This window comes from Eptatretus burgeri, chromosome 7 (assembly GCF_056783735.1).
Source record: "Eptatretus burgeri isolate ZD-2024b chromosome 7, Ebu_testis_v1, whole genome shotgun sequence".
Classification (NCBI taxonomy): domain Eukaryota; kingdom Metazoa; phylum Chordata; class Myxini; order Myxiniformes; family Myxinidae; genus Eptatretus; species Eptatretus burgeri.
In genome coordinates this window covers 71,170,775-71,190,774 of record NC_140967.1, presented here as the reverse complement: position 1 = coordinate 71,190,774, position 20,000 = coordinate 71,170,775, and the positions used below count along the sequence as shown (strand labels likewise).

General features: G+C 43.7%; 1 protein-coding gene across 6 annotated transcripts in view; it reads left to right on the top strand.

The window, feature by feature from the left end:
* The window catches only part of LOC147023506 (uncharacterized), a 119,466-nt gene that overhangs the window by 99,304 nt on the left and 162 nt on the right, over nt 1-20,000 (top strand). For 3 of the 6 annotated variants that reach the window (XM_085888978.1, XM_085888980.1, XM_085888979.1), the window contains one exon: nt 9,564-12,308. In XM_085888978.1, the coding sequence (XP_085745104.1) occupies nt 9,998-11,596 (1,599 nt within the window). In that variant the 5' untranslated portion in view covers nt 9,564-9,997 and the 3' untranslated portion in view covers nt 11,597-12,308. Of the gene's footprint in view, nt 1-9,563; nt 12,309-13,742; nt 17,079-17,286 lie in introns of those variants that run through there. The other 3 variants (XR_015060239.1, XR_015060240.1, XR_015060238.1) reach the window with 3 other exon arrangements.

The window sequence follows — 20,000 nt, the reverse complement described above, 5'->3', positions numbered from 1 at the left end:
TTTATCCTCCCGTCCTCGTCACTTCCAATCGAGCCGTTTTATTGGCCCTGCGCCGTCGCCTTCCGCCAATCGTGATCACGGGGCGGAGCCATCTGCAGCACTGTCCTGTGACGTCACGGCAAGCCTCCAGAGAATACTAAAAGGGGTTTACGCAGACACATTTACCCTATCCCGTATCCCTATCTAATTACGTGACAATTATCATTTCCCCCTTGAAGAAATGGACATTTACTAGACAACTTATCACCACTGAATTGCTACTGATTACATCGAGATCCTGGTACACTCGAACAGCATGGCATACCTAATTAAACATCCTAATTACCCTTTGAATGCATACCCCCCCTCAAACGTAACAATATATATATATATATATATATATATATATATATATATATATATATATATATCTATATATATATATATATATATATATATATATATATATATATATAATATGTGGTGAATTGAAGGTCGTGACGTGTGATCACATGTTGCCCGGCTCGAGCACAGAAGAGATAAAGCTGAGGTTCGGCTCGGCTGCGGGGATTGTCCCTGGGGCATTGTCGTTTTATGTCGGCGGCTCACTTGGTGCTCATTGAATGGTGAGAATACTGATTGATATATAATACTGATTTATTTTGCGGTGATTAGTTGCGATGAATTGTGACAAGAAAGGGCATTATGCCAGGGTATGTAAATTTACTCTAAGGAGAAATAAACCCACTTCTGCGGCTCTCTACTCGCAAAATAAACTAACTGCAGCCTCCCCGGGGAATCTATCCAAGGCTATCATCAACGTACGAATTAACGGGCATATGGCTGAGGCACTGATTGATACCGGTAGCTCTGAAAGTTTCGTCAACAGCTCGCTAGTGAAGGACAGGAAATGGAAAATCCACCCGACAGACAATACGGTATGCATGGCCGCCACATCACTACAGTCCCGCGTACGAGGGTACTGCAATGTTGAATTGGACGTAAAAGGGTACACGCATCGGGATGTAAGGGTACTGGTGCTTCGTGATTTGTGCGCAGACGTAATTCTGGGTCATAATGTCCTCAAGCAGCACACGAGCGTCGAAATACCCTTTGGAGGAAGCAAACCTCGTCTAATTTTAAATGCCTTGACTACCGCAGAGGTAACGTCCCCCCAGCTGTTCGCTAACCTGTCGCCGGACTGCAAACCGATAGGGATCAAATCGCGGCGATATACCACTGCTGACATGAATTTCATCACTTCAGAAACCAAGCGATTACTGGAAGAAGGAATTATAGAACCGAGCGATTCGCCATGGCGCGCACAGGTGTTGGTGACCAGCAGTCAGAACCATAAGAAACGAATGGTTGTCGATTATTCCCAAACGGTCAATCGCTTCACCCAACTCGACGCCTACCCCCTGCCGCGCATAGACGAGATGGTCGAACGCGTGGCCAATTATAAGATATTCAGCACCATCGACTTGCGAAGCGCCTATCACCAAATTCCCATCCGAGAGGAAGACAAACCTTACACCGCATTCCAGGCAGGTAGGCGCCTCTTCCAATTCAGGAGAATTCCATTCGGTGTCACGAATGGAGTAGCTTGCTTCCAACGGGTTATGGACGACATCATCTCAGATGAAAACCTCAAAGACACTTTTGTTTACGTGGACAATGTCACAGTGTGCGGTAGGGATCAGGGGGAACATGACATGAATCTGGACAGATTCTTGAGCATTGCTAGAAAATATAATCTGACTCTCAACTACGAGAAATGCGTATTCTCGGCAAGGTCAATTGACCTTCTCGGCTACACGATAGCCGACGGCACGATTAAGCCTGATCCTGAGCGATTGCGCCCACTTCGTGAGCTACCCCCACCTCAGGACCTGCAGACAATGTGTCGGGTGATCGGAATGTTCGCTTACTATGCAAGATGGATTTCGCAATACTCCGAGAAAATACATCCCCCAGTGCATTGCAAAAACTTTCCACCAGATGCCGCTGTTGTAACAGCTTTCCACAACCTCAAAGACGATATCAGTAATTCCGTGGTATTATCGATCGATAGCTCGGTGCCCTTCGTGGTGGAGACAGATGCTTCAGATCACGCGATAGCTGCTACGCTTAATCAGTCTGGGCGACCCGTCGCGTTCTTCTCGAGAACTCTCTCTGGAAGCGAGCAGAGACACTCGGCAATAGAGAAGGAGGCGTACGCCATCGTCGAAGCGCTGCGTAAATGGAGACATTATTTACTGGGAAACCACTTCACGCTCGTTACGGACCAACGATCCGTGGCATTCATGTTTGATGGGAAAAATAACGGGAAAATTAAGAATGAAAAAATTATGAGATTGCGGATAGACCTAGCCTGCTATAGTTACGATATTGTTTACCGGCCCGGGAGGGAAAACCCTGCTGCAGACACCTTCTCGCGGGTCTACTGCTCGGCGGCAATCAGTCGGGCTTTGCAAGACCTCCATGTGTCTCTGAGCCACCCGGGGGTAACCAGAATGGCACATTTCGTACGCAGACAGAACCTGCCCTATTCTATTGAAGATATTAAACAAATGAATGCTTCATGCCCTGTTTGCGCTGAACTAAAACCCAGATTCTATGGTGCGACTTCTGGCAGACTGATCAAGGCCACTTCTCCCTTCGAGAGACTAAACATTGACTTCAAAGGGCCCCTGCCGACCGAGACAGACAACAGATACATATTCACTGTTGTTGATGAGTATTCAAGGTTCCCTTTCGCGTTTCCGTGCTCGGATATGACCTCGGGCACTGTCGTGAAATGTCTGTCTGACCTCTTCGCTATGTTTGGGAAACCTTCGTACATACATTCAGACAGAGGGCCGTGTTTCATGTCGGCCGGGCTAAAACAATTCCTATTAGAGCACGGCATCGCAACTAGTCGAACGACGGGTTACAACCCACAGGGTAATGGTCAGGTGGAACGGTATAACGGGGTCATTTGGAAAGCCGTAACTCTGGCGTTGAAATCAAGAGGACTGGGCCCCGAGCGGTGGGAGGTTACCCTACCCGACGCTCTGAATTCCATACGCTCTTTGCTCTGCACGTCCACCAATGCAACTCCTCACGAACGAATGTTTACTCACCAACGACGTTATGTTGACGGCCAATCGGTGCCCAACTGGCTAACCCATCCCGGAACAGTGTTCATGAAACGCCCGGTACGACAAAGCAAGTATGAACCCATGGTGGAAGAGGTCGAACTCATCGATACTAATCCAGAATACGCTCATGTCAGGCTCCCGGATGGCAGGGAGACCACTGTGTCGGTTCGTCATTTGGCTCCCTCAGGCACTCCTCCCGCAGGTACACCACCATCTGGCACACCTCCCTCTGACATCCCCTCCCCAGGTGTTCCCCCCCCAGGGACTCCACCCGAGAAGGGTGACGACGGAGCTACCGCGTTCCACCCGGGAGCGATCGGGGAGTCATCTCCGGCACGAGTCGAGGCTCACCAAGAGGATCGGAAGCCTCCCTCAAGTGAAACCGCCATCTACTACCGGAGAGGCCGACGAATAATACCCCCTCGCCGACTCAATCTGTAAAGGGGATTATCGGCATCCTCGATGCTCATGCTCCTATATGCTCGTTACATAATATATCGATGCTCATTACCATGCTCCTACAACTCAAAATAATCCTCACTGCTTGGCATGTATGCTTCTGTAGTTTAGATAGTTCGCATTGCTTGAAATGTATACTCCTGTAGCGCTGAAGTAATCATGGTGCGTTAGCTGGGCCTCGAGTTACATTTTAAAGACGGGGAGAATGTGGTGAATTGAAGGTCGTGACGTGTGATCACATGTTGCCCGGCTCGAGCACAGAAGAGATAAAGCTGAGGTTCGGCTCGGCTGCGGGGATTGTCCCTGGGGCATTGTCGTTTTATGTCGGCGGCTCACTTGGTGCTCATTGAATGGTAAGAATACTGATTGATATATAATACTGATTTATTTTGCTGTGATTAGTTGCGCGTGTGTACCTTACTGCTTATGTACTCCATGCTGCGTCTGTATTTCCTGGTGTGCCCGTAGAAGCGGCTTCAATCAAATGGAATAAAGCCTATACTCTGAAGGTTCTTCTCTCGTCCTCATTTCAATATATATATATATATATATATATATATATATATATATATATATATATATATATATATATATATATATATATATATATATATTGTAACTGGTCTTGCTATTATTGTGTGTGTATATATATATATATATATATATATATATATATATATATATATATATATATATATATATATATATATATATATATATATATATATATATATATATATATATATATATATATATATATATTGTAACTGGTCTTGCTATTATTCGGAGAATACATAGCTTTATCTATTGTATGTTTGTATACATGTTTATCTATTGTAACTGGTCTTGCTATTATTCGGAGAATACATATATATATATATATATATATATATATATATATATATATATATATATATATATATATACATATATATATATATGTATATACATATATATATATGTATATACATATATATATATGTATATACATATATATTGTTGTGGTTACCAAATTCGCAAACCACCATTCAGGTCCCTTAGGTGAGATATCTCGGTAAGTACATGTGTAGTTAGGCCCAAACCCGTTGTCTAGTGGGAATACATGTCATTTATGCGTGCTGCGACTCTTCAGGATAGCCGTTTTTCTTTTGCTATCTTTATTTTGGACCAACCGCCATGATTACCACCACAACCACCACATCAACCACCCACCGCCACGACCTTCACGTCACACCTCGCAACCGTCGCATCGCCACCGTTCTTGCGCCGCTTGTGGGTACCGGTGTTGGACTCGTGCAGGGCGCGCGCCGAACAGCGTGTACAAAACCACGGATTTTCTGCTTCAAAAACGGATCAAAAATGACACACGCCCACTTTTGTGCCGTCCAATCGGTGAGCGAGGGGCGATTTGGCCCCGCCCCCAGGGCGTTGGAGGGCGATCGATATATGCAAATTTATGGATCAAAAAGCATTCACGCCCACTTTTTCTCGGGCCAATGGGGAGCGAGGTGAAAGGTCGAAGGGAGGGGGTCAAAGATGAGAGGGCGAAGCCACGGGGCTGATATAAGCGACCGTGTTCGTCAGTCCAGGGAGTAGTAGAGTCGAGAGGGAACAGAGAGTTAAGACTTCGCGGGCGGTGGAGTTGGCAAGAAGGAGCTGGTCGTCGTGTGCGTTGGAGTCAGAGCGGAGGGGACGGAGCTGTGGAGAGGCGGCGAGGGCAGACGAGGGGGTGCTCGCGTCGTGCAGGGAGCTGCACCCCAGGGAGGCCGACAGCGCGACCTGGCCGAGGTGGAGACGCTCGTCGCGGGGCAATAAAAATCCTCTATACCCCGAGCATCAGCAACCCCCTCCTGTTTCCCCCCGCGCTGAGATAGTGCGACCAAGGGGGCCCCTTTCCCACCCCCTACCAGACACTGTCCGCGAGGCCCGCGGAGTTGAGGCACCATCGCCGCTCCGCGTCTCACCACCAGACGGGTAGGCCCGACCCGGTCTCGGCCTCAGGCCCGCCTCATCCTTGAGGGTATTTTTTTCCTTGGTTTTGGGTATGTGTTGTCGGCGCCGTCTGTGAAGTAAAATTGTATAAGTGTTGCCGTGTGCTCGTGTAATCGGTAGTAGATCTGCATTGTCGCATTTGCTTTTTGTGTAAATTGAATTGTGTTTTTCTTTTCTGTGTGCTTTTGGTGGAATTGAATATGTGTGCTTTCCGTTCGTCGCGAATAAATGTGCTTTGTGTTGAACTGTTTCCCGCTTCGCTTCGTCATTTCCTTCATTGAATCCTCATCTTGCTTCACGTAAAGGGTTGGTAGTGGGCTGAATACGCCCGATAATTAATCGAACCGTCGAGGTCGACGATAACACCGCTCGGTTATCCTGATAGTACGGAACGGGTCGCTTAAGTGGCCCGTGTCCGAAGTCGACCTGCGGCGAGGTGCGATCGCCCGGTCTACCCTCCGCGTGGGTACTTAGGTAGGTCGAATTTGGCGAGCAACCCTATCCCACGCGGGGGCTGATTGGCTCGATGGCGGTGAGACCGAAAGGTCCACCCGTGACTGGTTCCCGGCGTTAGTCCGAGAGGGTCATGACTGGATTGTCCGTCCGGTGGGCGACGTGCCGCGATTCGAGTTACGTGGCCGTCAGCACGCTGGCGGGCGCGAAATCCGTAACAATATATATATATATATATGTATATACATATATATATATATATATATGTATATACATATATATATATATGTATATACATATATATATATATATATGTATATACATATATATATATATGTATATATATATATATATCTATATATGTATATATAAATATCGTGTTGTGGTTGACGAAATTCGCAAACCACCATTCAGGTCCCGTAGGTGAGATATCTCTGTCAGTATATGTGTAGTTAGCCCAAACCCATTGTTTAGAGGGAATAAATGTCATTCATTAGGGCTGCGACCCTTTTAGATAGCCGTTTTTCTTTTACTATCTTTATTTTGGACCAACCGCCATTACTCCCACCACAACCACCACCAACCGCATCTTGACAACCACAGCCACCTTCTCCAGAACCGCCTTCACAACATCCACCTTCTCCACAACCGCTTTCACACACCAACCGCAACGCCGCTTCACAACAACAGCAACGCCAACAGCCACGACCTTTACCGTCACAACTCGCCCTCGCAACCATCGCATCACCGCCATTCCCGCGCGCTAGTGGGCACCGATCCTGGACTCGTACAGGGCGCGCACCGAGCAGCGGGTGCAAAAACACCAGCCTTTCCGAGAAATCGGATCAAGAATGATTCACGCCCACTTCTGTTCCGTCCTATCAGCGAGCGTGGGGCGATTTGGCCCCGCCTCCAGGCGCGTCGGAGTATAATCGCTATATGCAGATTCGCGGATCAAGAATGATTCACGCCCACTTTTCCTCTGTCCAATGGGGAGCGTGGCTCCGCCCCTGAGCCGTTCCTGATCCAAAAATCTGCATATGATTTCTCCTGTCGCACTATAAAGCGCCGAGCGCGGAGCGAATCAGGGCAGTTGGAGGGAGTTGAGAAGAGGAGGCAGTTGGGAAGAGTTGAAGAGTTGAGAAGAGGAAAGAGTTGGAGAGTTGTGGCGGCGGCGGCGAAATCAGTCGAGAGAGTGTCTGTCGGGGTCCGGAGAGGCTGGAGAAGCCAAGAATCTTTGTGGAGGTCTGCGCTCATGTCAGAGTCGGGGAGCTGCGGAGAGGGGAGGCCGGTATCGAGGTCTCAGTGGAGTCGCTCGTCGCGGGACCCAAGCCAGCCAGATATTCTCTTTCCCCCGAGCATCAACAACCCCCTCCTGTTTCCCCCCGCGCTGAGATAGTGTGAGAAGGGGGCCCCGTTCCCACCCCATTTCCAGGCAGTGCCAGCGAGGCCCGCGGAGTTGGGGCGCCGCCGCCATTTTGCGGCTCATCACCAGACGGGTAGGCTCGACGCGGTCTCGGCCCCAGGCCCGTCTGCCCCTCATCGTTGAGGGTGGCCCCTTCCTTTTTCTTTTGCTTTGAGTATGTGTTGTCGGCGCCGTCTGTGAAGTAAAACTGTATAAGTGTTGCCGTGTGCTCGGTAGTCGGTAGTAGATCTGCATTGTGTCTCTTTTGTTGCATTTGCTTTTTGTGCAGAATTGTCGTGTTACTTTTACATTTGCTTTTTGTGCAGAATTGTCGTGTTACTTTTACATTTGCTTTTGGTGCATAATTGTTGTGATTGTATATGTGTGCTTTCCGTTTGCCGCGGAATAAATGTGCTTTATGTTGAACTGTTTTTCCCGTTTCGCTTCGTCTTTTCTTTTATTGAATCTCCATCTTACTTCACGTAAAGGGTTGGTCGTGGGCTAAATACGCCCAATAATTAATCGAACCGTCGAGGTTGACGATAACACCGCTCGGTTATCCCGATAGTACGGAACGGGTCGCTTAAAGTGGCCCGTGTCCGAAGTCGACCTGCGGCGAGGTGCGATCGCCCGGTCTACCCTCCATGTGGGTACTTAGGTAGGTCGAATTTGGCGAGCAACCCTATCCCACGCGGGGGGCCGATTGGCACGATCGTGGTGAGGCCGAAAGGCCCACCCGTGACTCGTTCCCGGCGTTAGTCCGAGAGGGTCACAACGGGATTGTCCGTCCGGTGGGCGACGTGCCGCGATTCGAGTTACGTGGCCGCTCGCACGCCGGCGGGCGCGAATCCGCAACAATATATATATATATATATATATATATATATATATATATATATATATATATATATATATATATATATATATATATATATGTATATATATATTGTAACAGGTCTTGCTATTATTGTGTATACTAGTACATTCCCGTAAAAAAAATAAAAATAAAATAAAATAATAATAACAATAATAAATAAATAAACCACAAGGCCGTTTCTTCACTCTCGCGTGCCCGTACGTGCGTGACCCGGAAGTTCGATATTATTCGCAGTTACCATTATTCGCAATTTATTTTTAATACCCAATTATTCAATTAGCACCAATGTATTTTACCTTTTCGCAATGTCGTGGCAAGGAAAAACAAAAAGAGAAGAGAAGAGAGAGAAAAAATTTACTTCCTGGTTCAGAGCATACCAGCACTCTGCTGTTCCTGAAATTTATACACCGTCTAATATGAAAACGATCATAACTTGGGCCATTGTGTTTATCTATAAATGCGCATAAGAAATTGAGAAATTATTAGAATACACGAAGTCATCACTCTCCGGAAGCCCGTACGTTGTAACCCATAATGGGGAACGTGGCTGAGCTTCCCTTCCCCATCAGCCACGCCCACGCAACAACGTGTCTTCCCATTGGTTTGGTAAATAAATGGCCATAACTTGGGAAGCACTTGTCCGATTAATATCAAACCTTGAAAAGGCACATCCTCAGGTCCCCAGCAATATACCTGGCAAGTTTCAATTAGATCGGACCAGTGGTTGTCGAGACACAGTGGTCACACACACAGACACACACACAGAGATTGCTGGAATTATAGATAGATATAGTGTATATTAGACAGGAGGCCCAATGCGGAATAGTGTACGACCCTGCTGATTCCGTGTTAGAATAGTGCAACAGGTGTAAATTGACTGTCCAGACACACAGAAACGTGAATCAACTTGTTGCCAACTCTGGATATGGATAGTATGGCCGCCATGACAGTTTACAAAATGGTCGCCATTAAATACACTTTTCGTCATATTTCAGCCGCAAATTGACATGAAATTACAAAATTAGGGTCGATTTCCATGTTTTTGAGCATGCCTGAGCTGATGGGAGTATAGAAAAAAACATTGCTCCATCCATTTTCTAAAAATAATATGACTTGTTTTTCACTATATTATTTTTAAAGAAATGTTCACGCTCGAATTAGAATGTCTGATTATACAAACCACAATCAATGAATTTTACAACTTTGCTATAAAATGAACCTAAACTACATAACTGTGTGTTTTTCTGTTACCCAGGACTAACTGAAAAATGAAAGCCGCAAGATTTCTCACAGGGGGTTCAAGGGATCGAGAAGAAGAAGAGCATGTAGACTGGAATAAATGCTTTATTTGCCAGGACAGTTCAAAAACTAGCAAGTCAACGCCACTTCGAAAGACTACAATCGTTGGTGTGAAAACTGTAGCTGAATGTTGCAAAGAAAGAGAAATATAATGACGCTAAATATGTTGACTCATTCTCAAGAATCAGAAAATATTCTGTACCGGAGTACGTCGAAAAGATTCAATGGCACAAATTCTGCTATAGTGACTTTACTCACGCACAAAAAATAGACAGACTGAAGTCAAGGATTCAGCCACAATCTGTGACTTACGCAGAAGAGATACCCACAACATCAGGTTCCTCAGAGAAATACCATGTCCCAAAGTCACTAAGATCCGCGCACAGCGCTATGGATTGGTCAAAATGCGCTTTCTGCCTGACTGACATTCCTGGAAAAGCTGGTGTCCTGACAAATGTTGAATTTGATCACACATCATCCAGGATGCTTAGTTTGGCTCAATTTGACCCCACCATGCGTCACAGGTTTGCAGGTGTTTCAGACTTGATGGCAGCTGAAGGTAAATATCACCTCAAGTGTTATGTTTCTTTTCGCAGAAAGTATAAAAAGGAGAGTGGAGAGAAAAACCAGTCTCCTGAAAGCATCTGTTTCAGAAATGTGATGAACCAGCTTGAGAAAGAGCTGCAGAAGGGACATGTGTTTACCCTGAAAAACATCTGGGAACACTACAGCATGCTGTTATTGAATGATTTTGGAATTGAGGCTGGAGCCTACAAAAGCTACAATTTCAAGCAGAAAGTGGAGGTTCACTTTGGTAGTGACAAGATGATATTCGTGCAGCAATTGGATGTCACAAAACCCCTCATAGTTGCGTCCTCAACTGTGACAAAGTTTGCCATGAGAACCGCCGTGAATGATTTATCTGAAGAAGGTGAAAGTTCTGAAGAAGATGAATTGGCCCAGTGCAGTCTGCCTCATCATGAGAACGAAATCCTTAGCTGGATCTTCAGAGTGGGCATAAAGATTTACAGTGACGTAAAACACTCTCCAGGGCATAGCATTATCGGTGGACTGAACACAGAAAATGCAGAGCGAATTGTACCTGAAACCCTGTACATGCTTGTAAAGCTTCTTTGTGCTGGTGACTGCACTGACAAGATGGACAATGAAGAAGCAGATGAGACAGATACCAAGAACAAAGTTCTGAGCATCTGCCAAGACATTATTCATGTGGCTTCAGGAGGCAAAAAACTGACCCCCAAACACCTGGGCCTTGGCCTTGCTCTTCACCAGGCTACACGCTCAAAAGAGCTTGTTAATCTTTTTCATGCAGCTGCACACACAGTTGGGTACGATACAGTGAGGCGCATTGACACAGCAATTGCCAATGATGTTATACAATGCTTCCGAGATAATGGAAATGTCATGATCCCAAGGAACTTTCTCAACATCCCAACTACCACAGGATATTTGAGATATTCTAATGACAACATTGACATAATTGAGGAGACGCTGACTGGGTCTGGCACTTTTCATGCAAGTCAGTGCGTGGCCCTCAGACGCAAGGGAGAACAAGAGCCAGTGATGGACATTCAGATTAAACCTGGCCGCTCCAAAGTTCTCAGTGCCCCTCCTGAAATGACAAGCGTCCAAGAGGCCAATATGACCAACTTGAAGCCAGAACCTGTTTTCTCTGAACCACTGCAGCATACATGGTACTCACCCGTTGAACAGAAAATCAAAGCAGCCAACACTCAGGAGCTTGCCTGGATCTTGGCCAGATTGCATCAACAAAATAATCAGGCTGTTCCAGGCTGGAGTGGCTTTAACCAGAAGATGTCCACAGTTGAGCCACCAGTGACAGTCATCGGGCCAATGCCGATTCTGAATGCCCCAGCACAGGACTTTGACACGCTGTGGACAGTTCTACAGAAATGCCAGGCAATGACAAAGAAGATTGGGGAGAAGTACACTGTCATCAATTCCTGATGAGAGTGTGATTGCAGATGCTGAGTCATTTGTCTGCAGGCTTTATGACCCTCATGGCCAAGATAACTCAATTCAGCGAGTAAGATGTGATCTGTTTCTCAGTCTGACCAAAGCTATTGAGAATCTGCCTCCAACTCGCGATGCTCTGATTCTACACATCAAGCGAGCGCACTACCAGACTTTTGTGTGGAGAAGAGCCTTGGAATCTGAACCACATCTACCTGCACCTGAGAACTGTGGGTGGGAACAGGTCGTCAAAGATGGCAACGAGACATTTCAGCCGCGACTCATGACTGCACAGCCTATTACTGCTTACTGTGTAGAACTGACGACATGCAAATGCCGTGGGTCATGCTCAACTTGATGGTGCAAATGTACACGGAATGGACTGCCTTGCACGAAAGCATGTGGATGCAAAGCCCTTTGTAGGAACCCGTTCAGTGTACAAGCCGATCAATAGCTCTGAAAATTGTACTTGGGTGTTCTCACAACACTTTTCTCTTCTGCAAAGCAACGTAATTTTGTGTTAGAAAGAATCTGACAGCTGTTGAAATAACCTTTGACTGACTGTAAACCCATCTCCATCAATAGTGCTAAACATTTTCTTTTTCACATTTGTTGCTCGTATGTGCATTTTCAATTTCGTCTTTAAATTGTCAATTGTGTGAAAAGTTGTGATCCAGTACAAAAATAAAGCACAAAATAGTGTTCAGATTACATAGTATTTCACAATCATGACAAATTTCTGGCTAGTACAATTTGCAGTAAGAAAAAGACTAAATCTGATGGCGGCCATTTTGATTACTGTCATGGCGGCCATAATATTCAGATGCAGACTTGGCAACAAGTGGAACTAGACTTGGTCATGCCTAGACTCTTCAAAAACACCAGTTGCACCATTCTAACATGAAATCAGCAGCGAACCTATTTTCTAGGCTATATACAGGCTTAGTGTGTCTTGTGAAGTGAGTATAATGAAGATTTTCGCAATGATCATTGATGTTTGGGAGGGAGACCAGTGGAGTGGGAGAAGGGTGTTGGTGGTGAAGGTACAAAAGGTGATTGGTAAGTCCATGGCCTGACATAAAAATTAATCACTCACTGATAGAAATGTTTAGTACCTTCTCGGTGGGCTATAAAGCTGAAATTTTGCATACTGATAAACTCAAAGCCAATATCGCAGGAAAGATCACAAGAACCATTGGGAAATGTCCATAAATGAAAATATCTGCATATAAAAGTTATATGCAGATATATATTATTGTAACTGGTAACTGGCAGATATATATATATATATATATATATATATATATATATATATATATATATATATATATATATATATATATATATATATATATATATATATTGTAACTGCAATATATATATTGTAACTGGTCTTGCTATTATTGTATATATATATATATATATATATTGTAACTGGTCAGTGTATGTGTGTGAGTCCACACACATATCTACTTGATTACAAGGGTTAGAAGCATGCTATTTCATCTGTAATATAAGGGATGTTATCAATATTTCCCGCTGTTCTGTGTTAGATCTGGTTCTGGGTCTAAGCATCTCCTGTAATCTATTTAATATCCTGGTGATGAGATGCATTATTGAATGCTTCGTCTTGCTATTATTGTCAAACACACCAGGAGGTTTCAGAGTTTTCAGAAAGAGATGAAATAGTTTAAGAAATACCAATGTTTTTATGAACAAAATTTAACAAAGCATTTCGTTCATCAAACATTTGAAACACCCATTGTAGATTTGGCCATGTGGGGTCCACAGATTAACTCCCCTTCAGGTTATTCTTACCCGTATTATTATATAGATTTTGGAGCACTTCAACAATAACAGGGTAGTTATCCTGAGACTAAAATCGGGTTTCAGAAGAATAGAATCCAAGTCCTTATGAATATTCCTTTAATCTGCATTTCAACCCCTCATTCTCTTTCCAATTCTACATGGTGAGTCATAAGTTGCCAGACACGGTTTTAGGTGATTATATAAAATTTGTTGACAACATCTATTTACACTGGTTTTTGGGGGGATTTTTTGAGGTCATAAAAGTAATACATTAAAATATCAGGAAGCATTTGGTACCACAACATGTGGTATTTTGTGTCGGTTTTCACAGCGCATGTGGAGAAAAATTATCTTGTGTCGAGACAACGGCGGACATCATACGGATGCACTCGATGTCCAAGGAGGTATTGTAATTGTAGTATTACTGCAATATTTTATTGTTGCTCCTGTTATTATGTATTACTGTTATTACTGTAATATGTTATGACTCCTGGGGATTATGGCTCACCCTGCTAGATGGTATAAACAAATCTTGGATAAGCAGCAAAAACCGTGTCCTGGGACCTATGACTCACCCTGTAGTCTGGTGTCCTCCATCACCAATGGACCACAATGGCCACAGTGCAGGTTAGCTCTGAATATAAAAATCCACCGAATGTTTACATTTCAAGGGAATATGACTTGTAAAGTCCGAACACGACGGTGATCACAATCATTTGCCTGAGATTGCCACTGCGATTGAGTTTGCAGTGGATTTAACCCCTTGAACCCACCTGCGATGAACCCAGGGAGCTGGAATTCATTGTCTTGCGATGAAATCCAGGAGCATCGACTCTGCATGCAACCGGAAGAGTGAAAGAAAATGAACGTATCTTGCATTACTCCCCGACGAGCCGTGGAATCATGAAGAGTTTTAATGACATTGTAGGTCGTTGCCTTTAAAACTGCATCACAACATAATTAAGTTTAATGATGCTTCAAACGCATGAGGTGTCAGAACGCGGGCTGTAATTCTATTCCACTTTGACACATGTAAATGAAGGCATTTTATTTAAACTGCAAAGCTGTCACTGGCGGAGGAAATTAACAGGGCTGGGAATTTTTATCTCGGCAACCTGTCTTCTCTCTGTTCTATCGCGTGATGTGCCGATGAAATTTGTTTTGCATCTCCATCAACAATTTGTCAAAGAAGAAGAAGGGGGGAAAAAAAGGAGGAAGAAACACGCGGGTGAGATAAACGGTGCCTTTTGAAAGACTGCGATGAGGGTACAGTTTAATAATGCTGACCACGGAAGCTGTGGTTTAATGGTGGGTTTGAGCTGATGAGGTTTGAATCCAGAATTCTGCACGTGGCCTCTCGGTCCAAGGGTCAAATCCCACTTTCCTTGCTCGGTCGTTTGGATACATCTACTTTCCTTCCTGCAATCCTAGTGGACCATTGGTGTAACTTCGCTAGATTCAGTGGTGTGAGGGTTGCAACATCTGCTCTGAGTCGAGGAGGTTGGCGGTTTGAACCCCGGCTGAGTGAATACGGAAGACCTAACCAGAGTGGTGTGAAAGCCACCCAATGCTCACCTGTTTATACATTTATCGTTTTTAATAGACTAGTCTAATAATATTTTTTAAAGACTAGTCCAATAATATTTTTTATAAAGCATTGCAGTGAAGTGTGATCCAAATAATTTTAAAGCAATATATGTATTTGTATATTGTAATCAGTAAAAAATAGTGTGGTAGATAAAAACATTACAAAGGAAATAACTTGCACCAAAAACTTTAACATTTTCACGCTCATGCTGACGCTGACGCTCACGCTCATGCCAGGGGTATCGCTATAGCTCTCTGTTCTTCGAACAGGCGAGCTAAAAAAACAATAAAAATGGTATGTGCTGCTTTTTTGCTTGATATTATCTGAGGTTGCCACTGCGAATTTCTTTAATACTCAGCATTTAAAAAGGACGGAGCACCGACAAACAGCCATAGGTTGGCAACCATTGCGCAAGCTTCTTTCGGGCCTCCTGCATTGAAGTTCCTTTGAAGGGAACTGATGTTATGGGATAGCGTTATAACTATTAGTATATATGAGCGATCATTACAGATGGTTAACGTTCGAAAGATATCTTCACCAAGTGAGCCGCATGTATATCGGTTTTATATAACTTGGAGTCTCGGAGTCTGCTTGGAGGAGTTAATGCACACGCATTAAAAAACTCACAAATTCTCTTCCATAAAAATAAATTGTTCGCCGGGCTGTTTGCTCGGAAAATGCAGTTCCAGGCCACTGGCAATGAGCAAAAGACATCCAGTGTTAATGAGGCAAGCGTTAATTAACTCTTTCGACCGAAAAGAGAGCTGGTTTGAAGCGAAAAGCAGAGTTCTATTGCTCAACCCATCTCTCTGTAAGGCTAACGACCAGATGTATTATTATTATTTTTTATATATTTTTTTGCACATCCTCTTTATTTCAATGCCCCCAATCGACATTGGATGGTTTTGATGTGCGCTGGGCGGGCGATGCACAGCTTTTCCAAAAGTGCGCAATTCGCATGCGGTTGAAGGTTCAGTTAATGACTCGGGTGGAGAAAGGACCAAGTTTCTGAGATTACAAAGAAATGTGCGGCGAGTAAGTATCATGACGGCAGGTGACTCACGAGTGAAAGTGAAGTCCATGGCAGTGTCAGTTGTCTTGTGTGCAACGTGCCCTGTTTATAATGAAATGTTTAAATGTTTTTTTGCTGGACTGCTGACACAGGCACGTTTCACTTTTGAGATGCCTGCAGGCTGCGTAGTGACAGGTACGATGAAAATAATAGTAGCTGCTCGACAAATATTATATAAACACCTTCGACACGTTGTCTTGACGTGGAGATCACTTTTTGAGGACTGTCACTTCCGAACGGTGCAGTGGGCGCATTTTTATACCGTTTAAAGTAGAATAGCGCTCATAGATAATTGTAAAGGGCATCACATCATTGCAAACTTCAGGGAAATGGTTATCACTGAGAAGGAAACCCAAGCCTGACAAAACTTCATGAGATAGATAAATCCTTAAAAACCATGGAGGTTCTTAGCTGCAGTCATGGCCAAAAATATTGGCACCCTTGCACTTTTTTCAAATAACTCACAATTTTCTCGAAAAATAAGTCGAAATTGACAAAAGTATTTGTTCTCCACAATTCTTTAGTTCACTTTTAATGTCACAGAACCTTTGTTTTTGATTCAGAATTTAATATATACTTTAAAATCAGAAAATAAAAAGAAATGGCAGTGACAAAATTATTGACACCCTCAACTTAATATTTGGGAGCACATCCTTTGGACAATATAACTGTAGTCAAGCGTTTCCTATAGCCATGAATGAGCTTCCTACACATCTCTACTGGCGGTTTGGCCAAACACTCTTCTTATGCAAACTGCTGCAGTTCTCCCAGATTTGAAGGGTGCCTCCTCCCAACTGTTGTTTTCAGATCTCCCCACAGGTGTTCAATGGGATTAAATCTGGACTCATTGCTGGCTACTTCAGAACAGTCCAGCATTTTGTCTTGAACCATTCCTGAATGCTTTTTTAAGTGTGTTTCAGGTCACTGTCCTGCTGCAAGACCCATGACCTTCGATGGAGACACAGCTTTCTGACACTGGGTTGAACATTGTGCTCCAAAGTGCCTTGGTAATCTCCTGATTTCATGATGCCGTGCACACATTCAAGGCACCCAGTGCCAGAGGCAGCACAGCAACCCCAAAACATCACTGAACCTCCTCCAAGTTTGACTGTGGGGGAAGGTGTTCTTTTCTTTGAAGGCTTCATTTTGTTTTCTGTAAACATAGAGATGATATGCTTTACCAAAAATCTCTAATTTGGACTCATCTGTCCACAGGACATTCTCCCAGAAGGATTGTGGCTTGTTCAGGTGTGTTTTGGCAAACTCCAGTCAGGCTTTCTTGTGTCTCTCTCTCAGCAGTGGGGTCCACCTGGGTCTCTACCATAGAACCCCCTTTCATTGAGTTGGCGACGGATGGTGCGAGGTGAAACTGTTGGACCTTGTGACTGAAGGTCAGCTTGAATCTGTTTGGCAGTTGATCGAGGTGCTTTCACCACCATTCGAACAATCCTTCACTGTAATCTTCGATCAAGTTTTCTCTTGCGGCCACGTCCAGGGAGGTTGGCTACAGTGTCATGGGCCTTAAACTTCCTGATAACATTGTGTATGGTGGACACAGGAACATCAAGGTCTCTGGAGATTGACTTGTTGCCTTGAGATTGTTCATGCTTGGCTACAATCTTGTGTCTGACCTCCTCAGACAATTTTGTGGTTTTCTTTCTTTTCTCCATGCTCATTGCAGTTCACACAGTTACACAAAACAGCAGAATGACTCCTTTTCTCTCAAACTACTCGAATGAGTGATTTTTATATTGCAGGCACCTGCAACTCACCACAGCTGAGTTCAATTCCAAAGTAAAGAAGAATCACCTGCTTGAAATCTAATTTATTTTTCACAACTTCTAAAAGGTGCCAATAATATTGTCCGGGCCATTTTAGGATTTTTGTGTGCAATAAGCTGAGATTTAGTAATTTTTTCACCTTTTTTTTGTTTTGCTCCATTGTAACCCAAGGAAATATATATGTGGATAAAAAAGATTTTTTTAATTTCAACATTTTTCTGGAAGAAATGGTGCATTATTTGAGAAAAGTGCACGGGTGCCAATATTTTTGGCCACAAATGTAGCTCACCACGAGTTGCATGTGAATCAAAACGCTATCTTAACATTTCCTTTGTTTTGTCATGCCAGGGTCACCTTTCAATAGATATGTTAAATTGGCATCTATTTTCACTCTTACTTCTGCACATTCTTGTAAAATGTGTTTTATTAATAGAAGAAGAAAAGCTGGGGCAGGTTTTATAAAGGTGTAAACGTTACACCTGCCAGAGAGTGTGAAATTGCGGGGGTCTGCTGGTGGGGATGTAAGGGGTTGAAGGCAGTGCAGTGGTTTAATTTTGCCGGAGGCACAATGAACCACAATGGCAAGAATACTGAAGCGTTGTCACTGTTCTTGATCATGAAAAACTCTTGAAAGGGAGATGAGTAGCAGTAATAATTTAATTTGTGCTGGATTTACATGAGCGTCTTGGTTCAGACCTGTAATTAGGCCTCAAAAGTTTCCTTTTAAAATGCCTGATTATTTTTGCCCATTCTTTTGTCCAAAATCATTTTTAATATCATTTGTTGTAACTTCTAACGGTATATTATATTTGATGAAAAAATATTTTTCATGTGATTGTTATTCTGCAGTCTGGTCTTTATCTTGGGTGTTAGTTTTCGAATGGAGCTTCGTCTTTGCGGAAGTTCATGTTGAATTATAGTTTTTGATGAAATGAAGCACTTTTATTGCTGAGATCATATGTCTGTCCGATGATACCCCAAGTTATTGAACAGAGAAAGAAATATTGGCATCATCCACAAGCCTGTCATGGGGGTTTCAGAACGAATGGTCCGTTTCATGGGTCATTGTCAGGGAGTGTGGCTTCCCCTCTCTGAAAGTGGAGGGAGTAGGTATTTCACCAGGGGAGTGGGGGGAGAACTTATAGCCTTTATGAGGAATTTCTGATGTATTCTAGGGCATATACACATCCGATGAAGGTGAGAGCATGTCAAATTGAAGGACAGTAATGTTTTTCAAGATATTAAAAAATATTCATTTGGAATTTTTGTTTGAAGAAAGTATTTTTCTACCATGAACATTATATGCTCTGTACAACAGAAGTGATATGAGCCCCGAATCAAAATGCCTTAGGTTAAAACACACCAGGTTAAAATGCCCCAGGTCAAAATGTCCCGAGAGGAAATGACCCAGTCAAAATGCCCCAAGTTAAATTTCCCCAATTCATAACACCCGTAGTTGAAATTCCCCTCCCCCCCCCCCCCGATTCAAAATGTCTTGAGTTCAAAATCCCCTAGTCGAAATACTCCGAGAGAAAACTACCCGAGTTGAAATGCCCCTGGTCAAAATTACCATCGAAGGAATGCCCCAAGTCAAATTTCCAGAATTCATAAGGCTGATAATCAAAATTCTCCCAAATAGAAAAGTAATGATTCAAAATACCTCGAGTTGAAATACCCCAATAACCCTGAAATACATGCATTTCCCCTAGTCTAAATAGCTCGAGTAGAAATTACCCAATTGAAAATGCCCTGAGTCGAAATTCCCCAAGTCAGAAGCCCTGCTCAATTAATAATGGTGATTTTGCTGAGCCAAGACCTAAACATGTCATAAGATTGCCAGTGCAGTATTGCACAAGAGAATGGCGCTCAACAATCAACATGTATCATGTCACACTGGCTAGGGAAAGGCAAATTGAGCTATAGTGGAAGTTTCTTAATTGAAAACGATTGAGCTAAATGTTTTTTCTCCCAAGAAGATGGAAGCTTGTAGAAGAGCAAGAAGACTCGGTAGTATGCTTGATACACTCAAGAGCAAAAACGATCTGAAAGCCACTTAAAACTATACCTACTGTTTGAGAAATGTCTGTTGAACATTGTCTGTTTGAGAGATCCCTAGAATTCCGTTCTATGTGTACAATACAGACGGGG